This window comes from Pecten maximus, chromosome 18 (genome assembly GCF_902652985.1).
Source record: "Pecten maximus chromosome 18, xPecMax1.1, whole genome shotgun sequence".
NCBI classification, from domain to species: Eukaryota; Metazoa; Mollusca; class Bivalvia; order Pectinida; family Pectinidae; genus Pecten; species Pecten maximus.
In genome coordinates this window covers 20,106,353-20,124,498 of record NC_047032.1, presented here as the reverse complement: position 1 = coordinate 20,124,498, position 18,146 = coordinate 20,106,353, and the positions used below count along the sequence as shown (strand labels likewise).

Genomic DNA, 18,146 nt, shown 5'->3' with positions numbered 1-18,146 from the left:
CAGTCTAACCACAGGTGTCTATGGAGACAACAGTCTATAACCAGAGGTTTCTAGGGAGACAACAGTCTATAACATGTGATGTCTAGGGAGACAACAGTCTATAACCAGAGGTTTCTAGGGAGACAACAGTCTATAACCAGAGGTTTCTAGGGAGACAACAGTCTATAACCTGTGGTGTCTAGGGAGACAACAGTCTATAACATGTGATGTCTAGGGAGACAACAGTCTATAACATGTGATGTCTAGGGAGACAACAGTCTATAACATGTGGTGTCTAGGGAGACAACAGTCTATAACATGTGATGTCTAGGGAGACAACAGTCTATAACCAGGGGTGTCTAGTGAGACAACAGTCTATAACATGTGATGTCTAGGGAGACAACAGTCTATAACCAGAGGTTTCTAGGGAGACAACAGTCTATAACCAGAGGTTTCTAGGGAGACAACAGTCTATAACCTGTGGTGTCTAGGGAGACAACAGTCTATAACATGTGATGTCTAGGGAGACAACAGTCTATAACATGTGATGTCTAGGGAGACAACAGTCTATAACATGTGGTGTCTAGGGAGACAACAGTCTATAACATGTGATGTCTAGGGAGACAACAGTCTATAACCAGAGGTTTCTAGGGAGACAACAGTCTATAACATGTGATGTCTAGGGAGACAACAGTCTATAACCAGAGGTTTCTAGGGAGACAACAGTCTATAACCAGAGGTTTCTAGGGAGACAACAGTCTATAACCTGTGGTGTCTAGGGAGACAACAGTCTATAACATGTGATGTCTAGGGAGACAACAGTCTATAACATGTGATGTCTAGGGAGACAACAGTCTATAACATGTGGTGTCTAGGGAGACAACAGTCTATAACATGTGATGTCTAGGGAGACAACAGTCTATAACCAGGGGTGTCTAGTGAGACAACAGTCTTACCAGAGCTGTCTAGGGAGACAACAGTCGAACAAAAGTGTCTAGGGAGACAACAGTCTAACCATTGGTGTCTAAAGAGTCATTGGTCTAACCACAGGTGTCGATCGATGAGCATACTAAGCTGCATAGCTATAACAGACACCTCATGACTCGTTATCGTAAAGGGAGATGTTGTGATTATCCCACACAGTGAGCGTAAACAGAAGAGGATTCTGAAAATGTAAGTCTATATACCTACCAGTGTCCCTCTATACACACCTGTAGCTGTATATATCTGTAGTGGTGGAATCGTGCTCCAGGTAAGGTCGTAATAGTTAATGTCCTTTAATATCATTATGTTGAAATGGGTTTTTTTATAATTAACTTACTTATATACGATTTTTATTCCATTCCTATGATTTAAATATGCTCATACTTCAAAGTTTAATGTTTCCATTTCGAACTCGATACAATAATATAGCCATGTTTGGTCGTTTATCGAGGGAAGGGGAACGTACTATTGGAACTCGTCGCTTTACTTACACATGGACTATTATTTCGAGGTTAAATCTAGTGAGGGGATCTACAACTGTACATGGCGCCTTGACTATCGGGTGTTATTTAGAATTATAATGGACATATGTCGCCATACCATCATAACACGTGCATCTCTTAACTCCGAAATATGCCATAGATTGTTACCGACCTGCAATAGATATTGGCACAAGTAGTAGCCAGTTGTTTGTATGTTATAAGCGCCTGGAGACAGGAGGTCGCGGGTTCGACTCCCAAGTTCTTCGCATGACCTTTATTTCTGTCCGTGACAATACTCTTGATTTAATTTTTTTTTTCTGAGACAGTCTACATTTTACGGAAGCTCAGAGTGCCTAGTCATAGACATTCATAATAAACTAATTATTACCACACTTGTGGTTCTGCACATGCGCGATATAAGGACGTAAAATGAGCAGAATTAAAACCTAATTTGAAATCGAATCTTGTCACAACAATCTGCAGAATTCCCGAATACAAAAACTGTTTATTTGTCGACGTACATATTTATCGTCATACACAATATGTTCTGTACAATGTTCTATGAATGGTTTGATAATTCATTCCTCTGAAATGTGCTGTAAATATTTTATGATTTATTCTATGATTGTTTCGTAATAACAGGTCCATATTCCATATTCGAACCCTTCCATTGGTCAATTATAATTCACTGATTCTCCATGCACGGTTAATATAAATGCACTATTAACCGAGGGTTGGAAATTCGGGCCAAGTCCCTGTGTAACTAGCCGGAGAAAATCCTACTTAATATTCTATAGGTACAGCACAATATACTGCAGAAACAATGAACTTACATCCTACACAGTCTGAGTTCGCTTAAGACCACGAGAAGGCGTTATCGATCTTTCCCTTGATCAAAGTGTTTGCATTTGTCAAGATTTCGTTTTACCTTTACAAAACACGCACTTGTTTTATTCAATTAGTGCCAGGCGTAATTCTGCATCGTATTGATCGACTTACAATAAAAAAAGAGACGAGAGCGCAATCCGTTTATTGTGATCGTAAGACAAAGGGAATCAGGATTTGCTTCCGTAATGGAGCACTGGGCGGAATACTGATTACTGGCATTTTATTAAGTCTTAGGAACATTTCCAATAAACAAATAATATACATCTTCACATGTTCTTACTGATCAACACTAAACTTCGGACGTATTAAGGTTATCGCAACGGCTGTATACAGTACCACAGATCCACACTCAAGTGTTCAACACAACGGCTGTATACAGTACCACAGATCCACACTCAGGTGTTCAACTCAACGGCTGTATACCCACAGATCCGAAAACAACACCACAAATCTATACTAAAGTGTCCATCTCACAATCCATATACAGTACCACACATCTATAATCAAGTGTTCTCTTTATTTCATAACGTACATATTTCGTTAGATGTAACATACAGCTCTCGTTATTTCATAACATATATGTCTCGTTAGATATAACGTACAAGTCTCGTTAGATATAACGTACAGGTCTCGTTAGATATAACGTACAGGTCTCGTTAGATATAACATACAAGTCTCGTTAGATATAACTTACAGGTCTCGTTAGATATAACATACATGTCTCGTTCGATATAACATACAAGTCTCGTTAGATATAACATACAGGTCTCGTTAGATATAACATACAGGTCTCGTTAGATATAACGTACAGGTCTCGTTAGATATAACATACAAGTCTCGTTAGATATAACATAGAAGTCTCGTTAGATATGACATACATGTCTCGTTAGATATAACGTACAGGTCTCGTTAGATATAACATACATGTCTCGTTCGATATAACATACAAGTCTCGTTAGATATGACATACATGTCTCGTTAGATATAACGCACAGGTCTCGTAAGATATAACGTACAGGTCTCGTTAGATATAACTTACAGGTCTCGTTAGATATAATATACAGGTCTCGTTAGATATAACGTACATGTCTCGTTAGATATAACATACAAGTCTCGTTAGATATAACGTACAGGTCTCGTTAGATATAACATACAAGTCTCGTTAGATATAACGTACAGGTCTCGTTAGATATAACATACAGGTCTCGTTAGATATAACATACAAGTCTCGTTAGATATAACGTACAGGTCTCGTTAGATATAACATACAGGTCTCGTTAGATATAACGTACATGTCTCGTTAGATATAACTTACAGGTCTCGTTAGATATAACATACATGTCTCGTTCGATATAACATAGAAGTCTCGTTAGATATGACATACATGTCTCGTTAGATATAACGTACAGGTCTCGTTAGATATAACGTACAGGTCTCGTTAGATATAACGTACAGGTCTCGTTAGATATAACATGCATGTCTCGTTAGATATAACATACAGGTCTCGTTAGATATAACTTACAGGTCTCGTTAGATATAACATACATGTCTCGTTCGATATAACATACAAGTCTCGTTAGATATAACGTACAGATCTCGTTTGATATAACATACAAGTCTCGTTAGATATGACATACAAGTCTCGTTAGATATAACATACATGTCTCGTTAGATATAACATACAGGTCTCGTTAGATATAACATAGAAGTCTCGTTAGATATAACATACATGTCTCGTTAGATATAACATACATGTCTCGTTAGATATAACATACAAGTCTCGTTAGATATAACATAGAAGTCTCGTTAGTTATAACGTACAGGTATCGTTAGATATAACATAGAAGTCTCGTTAGATATAACGTACAGGTCTCGTTAGATATAACATACATGTCTCGTTAGATATAACTTACAGGTCTCGTTAGATATAACATACATGTCTCGTTAGATATAACATACAAGTCTCGTTAGATATAACGTACAGATCTCGTTTGATATAACGTACATGTCTCGTTAGATATAACATACATGTCTCGTTAGACATAACATACATGTCTCGTTAGATATAACGTACAGGTCTCGTTAGATATAACGTACATACAAGTCTCGTTAGATATGACATACAAGTCTCGTTAGATATAACATACATGTCTCGTTAGATATAACATACAGGTCTCGTTAGATATAACATAGAAGTCTCGTTAGATATAACATACATGTCTCGTTAGATATAACATACATGTCTCGTTAGATATAACATACAAGTCTCGTTAGATATAACATAGAAGTCTCGTTAGTTATAACGTACAGGTATCGTTAGATATAACATAGAAGTCTCGTTAGATATAACGTACAGGTCTCGTTAGATATAACATACATGTCTCGTTAGATATAACTTACAGGTCTCGTTAGATATAACATACAAGTCTCGTTAGATATAACATAGAAGTCTCGTTAGATATGACATACATGTCTCGTTAGATATAACGTACAGGTCTCGTTAGATATAACATACATGTCTCGTTCGATATAACATACAAGTCTCGTTAGATATGACATACATGTCTCGTTAGATATAACGCACAGGTCTCGTAAGATATAACGTACAGGTCTCGTTAGATATAACTTACAGGTCTCGTTAGATATAACATACAGGTCTCGTTAGATATAACGTACAGGTCTCGTTAGATATAACATACAAGTCTCGTTAGATATAACGTACAGGTCTCGTTAGATATAACATACAGGTCTCGTTAGATATAACGTACAGGTCTCGTTAGATATAACATACAGGTCTCGTTAGATATAACGTACAGGTCTCGTTAGATATAACGTACAGGTCTCGTTAGATATAACATACAGGTCTCGTTAGATATAACGTACATGTCTCGTTAGATATAACTTACAGGTCTCGTTAGATATAACATACATGTCTCGTTCGATATAACATAGAAGTCTCGTTAGATATGACATACATGTCTCGTTAGATATAACGTACAGGTCTCGTTAGATATAACGTACAGGTCTCGTTAGATATAACGTACAGGTCTCGTTAGATATAACATGCATGTCTCGTTAGATATAACATACAGGTCTCGTTAGATATAACTTACAGGTCTCGTTAGATATAACATACATGTCTCGTTCGATATAACATACAAGTCTCGTTAGATATAACGTACAGATCTCGTTTGATATAACGTACATGTCTCGTTAGATACAACATACATGTCTCGTTAGATATAACTTACATGTCTCGTTAGATATAACGTACAGGTCTCGTTCGATATAACATACAAGTCTCGTTAGATATGACATACAAGTCTCGTTAGATATAACATACATGTCTCGTTAGATATAACATACAGGTCTCGTTAGATATAACATAGAAGTCTCGTTAGATATAACATACATGTCTCGTTAGATATAACATACATGTCTCGTTAGATATAACATACAAGTCTCGTTAGATATAACATAGAAGTCTCGTTAGTTATAACGTACAGGTATCGTTAGATATAACATAGAAGTCTCGTTAGATATAACGTACAGGTCTCGTTAGATATAACATACATGTCTCGTTAGATATAACTTACAGGTCTCGTTAGATATAACATACATGTCTCGTTAGATATAACATACAAGTCTCGTTAGATATAACGTACAGATCTCGTTTGATATAACGTACATGTCTCGTTAGATATAACATACATGTCTCGTTAGACATAACATACATGTCTCGTTAGATATAACATACATGTCTCGTTAGATATAACATACAAGTCTCGTTAGATATAACATAGAAGTCTCGTTAGTTATAACGTACAGGTATCGTTAGATATAACATAGAAGTCTCGTTAGATATAACGTACAGGTCTCGTTAGATATAACATACATGTCTCGTTAGATATAACTTACAGGTCTCGTTAGATATAACATACAAGTCTCGTTAGATATAACATAGAAGTCTCGTTAGATATGACATACATGTCTCGTTAGATATAACGTACAGGTCTCGTTAGATATAACATACATGTCTCGTTCGATATAACATACAAGTCTCGTTAGATATGACATACATGTCTCGTTAGATATAACGCACAGGTCTCGTAAGATATAACGTACAGGTCTCGTTAGATATAACTTACAGGTCTCGTTAGATATAATATACAGGTCTCGTTAGATATAACGTACATGTCTCGTTAGATATAACATACAAGTCTCGTTAGATATAACGTACAGGTCTCGTTAGATATAACATACAAGTCTCGTTAGATATAACGTACAGGTCTCGTTAGATATAACATACAGGTCTCGTTAGATATAACGTACAAGTCTCGTTAGATATAACGTACAGGTCTCGTTAGATATAACGTACAGGTCTCGTTAGATATAACGTACAGGTCTCGTTAGATATAACGTACAGGTCTCGTTAGATATAACATACAGGTCTCGTTAGATATAACATAGAAGTCTCGTTAGATATGACATACATGTCTCGTTAGATATAACGTACAGGTCTCGTTAGATATAACGTACAGGTCTCGTTAGATATAACGTACAGGTCTCGTTAGATATAACATGCATGTCTCGTTAGATATAACATACAGGTCTCGTTAGATATAACTTACAGGTCTCGTTAGATATAACATACATGTCTCGTTCGATATAACATACAAGTCTCGTTAGATATAACGTACAGATCTCGTTTGATATAACGTACATGTCTCGTTAGATACAACATACATGTCTCGTTAGATATAACTTACATGTCTCGTTAGATATAACGTACAGGTCTCGTTCGATATAACATACAAGTCTCGTTAGATATGACATACAAGTCTCGTTAGATATAACATACATGTCTCGTTAGATATAACATACAGGTCTCGTTAGATATAACATAGAAGTCTCGTTAGATATAACATACATGTCTCGTTAGATATAACATACATGTCTCGTTAGATATAACATACAAGTCTCGTTAGATATAACATAGAAGTCTCGTTAGTTATAACGTACAGGTATCGTTAGATATAACATAGAAGTCTCGTTAGATATAACGTACAGGTCTCGTTAGATATAACATACATGTCTCGTTAGATATAACTTACAGGTCTCGTTAGATATAACATACATGTCTCGTTAGATATAACATACAAGTCTCGTTAGATATAACGTACAGATCTCGTTTGATATAACGTACATGTCTCGTTAGATATAACATACATGTCTCGTTAGACATAACATACATGTCTCGTTAGATATAACGTACAGGTCTCGTTAGATATAACGTACATACAAGTCTCGTTAGATATGACATACAAGTCTCGTTAGATATAACATACATGTCTCGTTAGATATAACATACAGGTCTCGTTAGATATAACATAGAAGTCTCGTTAGATATAACATACATGTCTCGTTAGATATAACATACATGTCTCGTTAGATATAACATACAAGTCTCGTTAGATATAACATAGAAGTCTCGTTAGTTATAACGTACAGGTATCGTTAGATATAACATAGAAGTCTCGTTAGATATAACGTACAGGTCTCGTTAGATATAACATACATGTCTCGTTAGATATAACTTACAGGTCTCGTTAGATATAACATACAGGTCTCGTTAGATATAACATACAAGTCTCGTTAGATATAACATACAAGTCTCGTTAGATATAACATACAAGTCTCGTTAGATATAACGTACAGGTCTCGTTAGATATAACATAGAAGTCTCGTTAGATATAACGTACAGGTCTCGTTAGATATAACATACAAGTCTCGTTAGATATAACGTACAGGTCTCGTTAGATATAACATAGAAGTCTCGTTAGATATAACTTACATGTCTCGTTAGATATAACATACAGGTCTCGTTAGATATAACGTACAGGTCTCGTTAGATATAACATAGAAGTCTCGTTAGATGTAACATACAAGTCTCGTTAGATATAACATACAGGTCTCGTTAGATATAACATACAGGTCTCGTTAGATATAACATACAGGTCTCGTTAGATATAACTTACAGGTCTCGTTAGATATAACATACATGTCTCGTTAGATATAACTTACAAGTCTCGTTAGATATAACATACAGGTCTCGTTAGATATAACATACAGGTCTCGTTAGATATAACGTACAAGTCTCGTTAGATATAACATACTGGTCTCGTTAGATATGACATACAAGTCTCGTTAGATATAACATACATGTCTCGTTAGATATAACATACAAGTCTCGTTAGATATAACGTACAGATCTCGTTTGATATAACGTACATGTCTCGTTAGATATAACATACAAGTCTCGTTATATATAACATACAAGTCTCGTTAGATATAACATACAAGTCTCGTTAGATATAACATACATGTCTCGTTAGATATAACATACAAGTCTCGTTAGATATAACATAGAAGTCTCGTTAGATATAACGTACAGGTCTCGTTAGATATAACGTACAGATCTCGTTTGATATAACGTACATGTCTCGTTAGATATAACATACATGTCTCGTTCGATATAACATACAAGTCTCGTTAGATATAACGTACAGATCTCGTTTGATATAACGTACATGTCTCGTTAGATATAACATACAGGTCTCGTTAGATATAACGTACAAGTCTCGTTAGATATAACGTACAGGTCTCGTTAGATATAACGTACAGGTCTCGTTGGATATAACGTACAGGTCTCGTTAGATAATCACAATTAATCACAATAGTAGATGTCGGTGTATATATGATAAATAATTTGTGGACTATTCTAAATCCAATTCCCATGGAAAACATTACATCCCTGTGTTGAACGAACCGACGGATGATGCCTATCACGTACCAATAAAATGTAAATGTCACAGATTATATCAAATCCAGTCCAAGGCGATTTGTGATGTTTACATTGGGTGATCATCAAGTCCGAGACAACCCGGGTGGTATGTCGTTTAAAGTGGTGGTCACATCCGAGATGTCCGATTAATAGGTTGCATAAAATCTGTACAATACTATCGAATCATCAGAATATAAAGTACCCATCACATTCAAACCCCTTCGACATCTTGTTCCAGGCGAAAACAGGCGTGCACAGGCGCTCGACTCGTCTATCAATACATATAAATTGTATATTGGGTGTTTTAACAGACGAGGCGAGTGCCTGTGTTAAAATTGGGTGTATTGACAGACGGGTACCTGTACAGATATTAGGTGTATTTACAGACGAGTACCTGTACAGATATTAGGTTTATTGACAGACGAGTACCTGTACAGATATTATGTTTATTGACAGACGAGTACATGTACAGATATTAGGTGTATTGACAGACGAGTACCTGTACAGATATTAGGTTCATTGACAGACGAGTACCTGTACAGATATCGTGTGTATTGACAGACTAGTGCCTGTACAGATATTAGGAGTATTGACAGACGAGTACCTGTACAGATATTAGATGAATTGGCAGACGAGTACCTGTACAGATATTAGATGAATTGACAGACGGGTACCTGTACAGATATTAGGTGTATTGACAGACGAGTGCCTGTACAGATATTAGGAGTATTGACAGACGAGTACCTGTACAGATATTAGGTGTATTGACAGACGAGTACCTGTACAGCTATTAAGTGTATTGACAGACGAGTGCCTGTACAGATATTAGGAGTATTGACAGACGAGTACCTGTACAGATATTATGTTTATTGACAGACGAGTACATGTACAAATATTAGATGAATTGACAGACGAGTACCTGTACAGATATTCGGTGTATTTACAGACGAGTGCCTGTACAGATATTAGGAGTATTGACAGACGAGTACCTGTACAGATATTAGATGGATTGGCAGACGAGTACCTGTACAGATATTAGGAGTATTGACAGACGAATACCTGTACAGATATTAGGTGTATTGACAGACGAGTACCTGTACAGATATTAGGAGTATTGACAGACGAATACCTGTACAGATATTGGGTGTATTGAAAGACGAGTACCTGTACAGATATTGGGTGTATTGACAGACGAGTACCTGTACAGATGTCATGTGTATTGACAGACGAGTACCTGTACAGATATTGGGTGTATTGACAGACGAGTACCTGTACATATATTAGGTGTAGTGACAGACGAGTACCTGTACAGATATCGTGTGTATTGACAGACGAGCACCTGTACAGATATTAGGTTTATTGACAGACGAGTACCTGTACAGATATTAGCTGTATTGACAGACGAGTACCTGTACAGATATTAGGAGTATTGACAGACGAGTACCTGTACAGATATTAGGTGTATTGACAGACGAGCACCTGTACAGATATTACGTGTATTGACAGACGAGTACCTGTACAGATAGTACGTGTATTGACAGACGGGTACCTGTACAGATATTACGTGTATTGACAGACGAGTACCTGTACAGATATTAGGTGTATTGACAGACGAGTACCTGTACAGATATTAGATAAATTGACAGACGAGTACCTGTACAGATATTAGGTTTATTGACAGACGAGTACCTGTACAGATATTAGGTGTATTGACAGACGAGTGCCTGTACAGATATTAGGTGTATTTACAGACGAGTACCTGTACAGATATTGGGTGTATTGACAGACGAGTACCTGTACAGATATTAGGTGTATTTACAGACGAGTACCTGTACAGATAACATGTGTATTGACAGACGAATGTCAAAGACTATACGAATCGGCATATCAATATCTATAAACTATTGATTAAGTAATATCAATGTTTCAGTGTTTTTGTTGTTGTTAATTATACGTTACATTGACACATAGCGTTCAGTGTCTCCCCTCAAGCTTGCATTTGGTGTTTATAAGGCAGAGATGTGAATATCTAGCCCGAGTTTTCTCTGGCCCTGTCACCATGTCTGGTGACGCCCGAGTTTTCTCTGGCTCTGTCACCATGTCTGGTGTAGCCCGAGTTTTCTCTGGCCCTGTCACCATGTCTGGTGACGCCCGAGTTTTCTCTGGCTCTGTCACCATGTCTGGTGTAGCCCGAGTTTTCTCTGGCCCTGTCACCATGTCTGGTGTAGCCCGAGTTTTTCTCTGGCTCTGTCACCATGTCTGGTGTAGCCCGAGTTTCCTCTGGCCCTGTCACCATGTCTGGTGACGCCCGAGTTTTCTCTGGCCCTGTCACCATGTCTGGTGTAGCCCGAGTTTTCTCTGGTCCTGTCACCATGTCTGGTGTAGTCCGAGTTTCCTCTGGCCCTGTCACCGTGTCTGGTGACGCCCGAGTTTTCTCTGGCCCTGTCACCGTGTCTGGTGACGCCCGAGTTTTCTCTGGCCCTGTCACCGTGTCTGGTGTCGCCCGAGTTTTCTCTGGCCCTGTCATCGTGTCTGGTGTAGCCCGAGTTTTCTCTGGCCCTGTCACCGTGTCTGGTGTAGCCCGAGTTTTCTCTGGCCCTGTCACCATGTCTGGTGTAGCCCGAGTTTTCTCTGGCCCTGTCACCATGTCTGGTGTAGCCCGAGTTTTCTCTGGCCCTGTCACAATGTCTGGACACTCAGGCTACAACAGACATGGTGACAGGCCCAGAGAAAACTCGGGCTAGTGAATATCATGAAAAAATCGTTTGAGTACAAGAAAAAATCAGTCCTAAAAGTGATATAAATGTATCCATGTTGTACTCTCTTCACTCAAACTCCTAGAATGTGACTTACACCAACGTGGACGTAGATTTAACAGAAATGTCATTTGATTTCAGTACCTGAATATTGGCAGAGATCATGGCTGATGACGACACGAGTGAACTAAGGGATTCCCCCACATACGGTTATACAGGTAAATATAATTACAGAGGGAACATCTCTACTGTCTATATATTTTGTTTGTTTGTTTGTTTTTGGGTTGTTTTTAACTTGTATTTTCTGTTTAACTGATACGATGCCTGGTGTATAGTTAGCGTGTAATTAACATTTTCCAAATTTGTGTGCTAAAGTTTTGACATTTCGGCTAATTCTTTAAACAGTATAAAAAAATTCCCATAAAAAAATCAAGTGAAAAGATTCACCTGTTGGAAGCAGAGTTCTATTTCTTGATATATATCAGTAAGAGACCATTAAGAAATAGTTCAATGGTTTCCCTACCTCACATCTCCGTTTAAAGGACACGCAGTACTGTTTTAATAACGAGTGTTTACATACATGTGTGTCTCTAAAAGCATTATCCAAATACTTTATGATAGAGTTTTAAATTAAATGGCGTACCCCTTACTCAGGTCGTATGCCGTAATTGTGAAGGTATTTTACGTTAAAGAAGATTGCTACAGTAGGTCTATATTAACAAGTAGAACAGTAATCACACTGGTGGTTATGTATTACATATAACGGGCACGTACTTGAATGTTTCAGAATACAGGTAAATTTACTTTAATAAGTGGAGGTCGTTGTGTTTTTATTATAAATAATTGTACGTGTACGTGTACAGTGTACGTATCCTATTTAACAAATCACTAGAGTTTACTACCGGAGAGTTAGATTTCCTTTTTTACCCGACAAAGTTTACAACCGGAAAACTAGATTTCCTGTTTTACCCGACAAAGTGTACAACCGGAAAGTTAGATTTCCCTTTTTAACCGACAAAGTGTACAACCGGAAAGTTAGATTTATTTTTTTACTCGATAGATTTTACAACCGGAGAGTTAGATTTCCTTTTTTACCCGACAGATTTTTTAACCGGAGAGTTAGATTTCCTTTTTTAACCGACAAAGTGTACAACCGGAGAGTTAGATTTTTTTTTACCCGACAGATTTTACAACCGGAGAGTTAGATTTCCTTTTTTACCCGACAAAGTGTACAACCGGAGAGTTAGATTTTTTTTTTACCCGACAGATTTTACAACCGGAGAGTTAGATTTCCTTTTTACCCGACAGAGTGTACAACCGGAGAGTTAGATTTCTTTTTTACCCGACAGATTTTTTAACCGGAGAGTTAGATTTCCTTTTTACCCGACAGAGTGTACAACCGGAGAGTTAGATTTCCTTTTTTACCCGACAGAGTGTACAACCGGAGAGTTAGATTTCCTTTTTTACCCGACAGAGTGTACAACCGGAGAGTTAGATTTCCTTTTTACCCGACAGAGTGTACTACCGGAGACCTACATTGTCTTTCTGCCCCGACAGAGTCCGGAGAGCTTAGGTTTCTTACTTCGCTGACAGAGTTTACAACTGCTAGATTTTCTTCTTTACCCGACACAGTAACTCTAGTTGCTTCAGGCTGTTAACCGGAAACGGAAGTAGGAACGGATCGCTTTATATATTGGTCTCGTTAAATGCGTCATCTCCTAAAGTATTCGTATAGTTTTGTTTTGTTTTTGTTTTTTTGTTTTTTGTTTTTTGTTTTTTGTTTTTTGTTTTTGTTTTTTTGTTGTTTTTTATTTGTTGATGTTGTTGTTGTTGTATGATTGTTTACCACATTAAAACACTTACGAGATAAATAGTACCCGTTAACTGTACATATGTATCTTTTACTATCTACTAAACATTATGTGTTCGTGCGTAATGATCTTGTGCATATAAAGTGGCCAAGCGAATTACTTTGCAAAACTCCTGTGCTAATTGCAATGTACAGTCGGTTCAACTTAATATAAGTTGATTACAAGCAATAAAAATTGGGATTTGGAAAAAAAAAGACAAAAACTAAACAAAAACAACACCAACGTTGTACGCAGGAAAGTCTAAAGTTCGGAATGGGATTCTTATAAACCCAGGCCTTAGCGGAGCCTAAGACTGGATATTTGAAAATCAAAGCTCTTAAGTTGTGATTTATTGGTCTGGATCAGGCTTTTCTATCGTTTGTTACCATAATGTGGGAGACACGTGTATAGGAAAGTGAGATACGCAACAGAAAATTATACATTTTGCATATCGTACAATACTTAATTCTATTAATTCGAGATGATTTAAACATCAAATGACGTAACCAATGGACTAGTATACATTGTACTATCTTAAAAATGAAAAAAAAAAGTTTATCAAGGTACATAATGTTTACTAGACTTATTGTATTTGTTTTAAATAATAATTTATCAGAATCAGAACTTATTTTTCAGAGAACCCCGATGCAGAAGCTTTCGAAAATGCTCGTGACACATTTAACTTGTTGGATGATGACAATGATGGAAAACTCACACGTGACCAGTTCATAATGTTTATCCAGGGAATCGGCTTCAATCCCGACGATAAGGCTGAGGAGGTCATCCTCAAAGACGCCGACCCAGATGGTAGGTTTTAACAGCTTAAAACTATCAGGTATAAAGTTAAAATCAGAAAATATCAAGTTATAAAGATTATCATTCCGTGGGAATACTCTCACAACCTATATAAATAACCATGTTCGTGAAATTCATTTAGTGGGGTTTGTTAGTTTGTAGATTACTGGACAATACAGTTGTTTTTGTGGTGATTGTAAACTATTATTGCATTCATAATATAGAACGGAGAAAACTGATATGTAAAGGAAACCTTGATTCTATACAAAAATGATAAATCCACGGATATCCTTGAAAAAAAACACCAAGGAAAACAAGACCAGGCGCTCTGAGGGTAAGCGTCTTCTCCTTCACCGATGACACCTGCCATGCAAATTTAGGTCGAATTTGGGTGGAATCATACCCTTGGGTGTTGATGACGAAACCACCAGGCATAGCAAAGACATCGAACACGCAATGTCCTGCAAGGAAATAACTCCACGAATATCAGGTATATATGGTGGCTCTTTAGGACCAAGTATCAAATCTCGCATTCTCGCACTCTCGACCTACCTTAGGTCGAGAGTGCGAGAATGCGAGATTTGATACTTGGCCCTAACGAGCCACCATAGTTATATGTTTTTCAAGTCGGATTTCTGTCTGTCGCAGTCTGGTGCGGTTTGCACATGCGCGGAACAATAATGAGTCGTCGTGCGACGTAAACAACATTAAGATGTTAAAAGGCTCATCGGCCAGTTTTCTGTGGAAACTATAACTGATACATATAACTGTAGCCCGTGTTTCCTCTGGCCATGACACCAGAGATATAGTGTCAGGGACAGAGGAAACTCGGACTGATATAACTGTAAATATGTATTAAGCAATGGACGCAATTACATAGTATATCGTGAACTAGATAATACTCTACATGTTTACAGTCTGGTGACGTCACTCATCAACTGTTAATGCAACACATTTTTTTTTTTTTTTTTTTAGACAATAACTCTATCGCCTGGGCAGATTTCGAAACTGCTTTAACTCATCGCCTTCCTCAGGTACGAATGGAAGAAGAGAAATTACGCGAGGCTTTCCGAGTGTACGACCACGACCGTGACGGAACCGTTACAGTTGACCAGTTACAGACCATCGTCAAGGCCGACTCCAGAATCAAGCAAGATGTCATCGAGAAACTGCGTCAATCGGACCGAGACGGCAAAATAGAAATAAACGGTAAGTCTATGGTTACTTTAAACTTGTTGTGGCCGGTTTATTGTAAAAAGTGACCAAGTCAACTGACAAGATAGACTGGTACAACAACATGAAGTCATTTTGTAATACCTACTTGTATAAGAATAATTAATGGCGCTTTGATAAATTAGTCGTATTATGGTGTACCGATCAAATGGTTTATAGTTGTAATACAGAGACAATGAAACACTTGATTATAATAGGCCAGAGGAAGTACAGCTCCCCCCCAACCCCAACCCCAACCCCGAAATTCATTGTATAATTATGTAAGGAAATGTTCCAATTTGACTACTGCCTTCAGTATGAACATTTGACTATTATAATAAACGAGAGTATAATCACTTTTATCATACTTTTGTTTTTATATGCATCAAGATACATGATACAAGATACATAGTCGTATATATGAAACAGAACTAAGCTCAGATGAGCTATTATTACGACATACAAAAGAAAAAAAATATATCACAGTATGGTAACAAGATATAAGAAACACTATTGTAAGCGGAGAATAAATTAAATATATTAACTAAGAATGCGTGGACAAGAGCAAGCATATGTCCCATGTAGAACTGTTGAGTGTCTAAAACCATATGACAATATAATATATATGCTAATATAGCAAAGATTTGAAGATGTTGTATTCCGGTTGACTTAAAAGCAGTTTGTATACCATTGTTTTCATTCCATTTTTCAGATTTAGTAAACATGCTTTTGGCGTGAAGATGTTGGCAGAAACCGGGGTTAACACGCGGTATAATATTGTATATAGTGGCCTCGCTTGATATGTTACAGACACCATTATATTATTAACATGCTCAGCAAATTAAAATAATATTTCGAACAATTGTTTTCCTTTATCCTTTATAAAAGGTAAATACATACAATTTGTATAAAAGTAACTCAATTAACACAACATCCGGCTACTAAGCGTGGAACATTCGTTTTATTTCTCATGTTTTGTTGTCGGTCACACAATGCCCGCAGGGACAACTTCCCAACCCACGGTCCGTATTTATATGTATTATGGTATGAAGGGAAGTAACTCCACGGTAGAAAAAATTTACAAGAAATTTGAATATAGCATTTTTTTTCACCATTATATTACGCACTTTTTCGAATTGGTTACAGTACGTCATAGCCTGTTCAATACTTTGTCGATTTCTCTGTGTGATCACTCGTTGGAACAATAAAGTGGTATTCACAACCCGTAATATATACAAATACAATTAAAAAAAAAACTGTGTCCGTTTTTCTCCACCGGGGAGTCATTTGTATACTATAATACATATAGGTATTTATGGACCGTTGGTTGGGAACTCGATCATATACGTCTCCCTATTTGTTTGTCTATATAATTCATAAGTATGCAATTATTAAGAAAGTTCCTAAAAACGAAATGGGGAACTTAAGTAGTGATAAAACTGGGGGTTCTGGCGCACTTTGCCCCATAGGGTTAGTATGGGAAAATGTTACCCTCCCTGAAGTGAGAGTAACATTGGTGAGGGTAACATATGACGTCATAGTCATTATGAATCACTTTTAATTAATGCTGATTAGATATAGCAGATGCACATGTACTGAATATTTTTGATGAAATTAATTTCATTGATTGAATAAAGAACGAGATAAGAGCAGTGTTACATGCAATATTTTATTGTCTCTGTCAATAGAACGGACACGGGTCAGAGACCCATCCCATGTCCGCCCGTACAATTATTTCCTATTCTAAAATGGACAATATATTCATATTTACACCTGGGAGTCATCTAGCACCCTTGACACGATACTGAGACGATCTGTGTATATGTACGCCTTTTCTCGTATCAAGGGATCCTGACATTGGACCTTTCTAGGGTAGTTCACTCTCCTACAAATCGGTTACATCAGATGCCCGCACCCAGGAAATAAATATCTTAGGCCAGTGAAGCCATTTTACATAATATTGTTTGTTTCGACCCCTTCCTCTGGTTTTCAAAATGGTCTCCATCTTCCACATATCGTCATCCCGAACGTCCACTTTCTGTAGCTCAGACTGGTAAAAAGTTCCTTTGATCTCTTCGTCATCATAGTCTTTGACTATGTATATAGGTAATCCCCCTCGCAGTATCTTTTGGGAAATGGTAAATATCTCACCCGTCCATTTTTCGTCATATTCTCGGGAGAAAGGATTTTTCAGATGAGACAACCTTACTCTATCTCCGACTTTAAATTTGAATGGCTTGCGAACCTTCTTCGTTTTTCGCAAACCTACCTGTTTTTTTCGGCCAATACATTCTCCACCAGATAGACGTCTCCTTGTCTTTAGCTACGCTTCTTGGAGCAATACCGATTGTCCGGT

At 37.3% G+C, this 18,146-nt stretch overlaps 1 protein-coding gene across 2 annotated transcripts; it reads left to right on the top strand.

The window, feature by feature from the left end:
- The first annotated feature begins 898 nt into the window (after window positions 1–898).
- On the top strand, window positions 899–16,652 carry LOC117317053 (neo-calmodulin-like). 2 transcript variants are annotated; one of them, XM_033871839.1, is made up of 5 exons: window positions 899–1,152; window positions 12,075–12,151; window positions 14,420–14,590; window positions 15,554–15,787; window positions 16,503–16,652. In XM_033871839.1, exons 2-5 carry the CDS (start codon window positions 12,097–12,099, stop codon window positions 16,526–16,528), a joined length of 486 nt encoding a protein of 161 aa, XP_033727730.1. In that variant the 5' UTR covers window positions 899–1,152; window positions 12,075–12,096; the 3' UTR covers window positions 16,529–16,652. The 2 variants fall into 2 exon arrangements, with proteins under 2 accessions (XP_033727730.1, XP_033727729.1); XM_033871838.1 differs by lacking the exon at window positions 899–1,152 and adding an exon at window positions 1,160–1,231.
- The last annotated feature ends 1,494 nt before the right edge of the window (window positions 16,653–18,146 follow it).

Excerpts from the sequence above, each read along its gene's own strand:
- LOC117317053 (XM_033871839.1), top strand. The coding sequence starts at position 12,097 with ATGGCTGATGACGACACGAGTGAACTAAGGGATTCCCCCACATACGGT. Across the intron at positions 12,152-14,419 it reads CCCCACATACGGTTATACAG|AGAACCCCGATGCAGAAGCT; the intron begins GTAAATATAATT and ends CTTATTTTTCAG. Across the intron at positions 15,788-16,502 it reads CGGCAAAATAGAAATAAACG|ATTTAGTAAACATGCTTTTG; the intron begins GTAAGTCTATGG and ends TCCATTTTTCAG.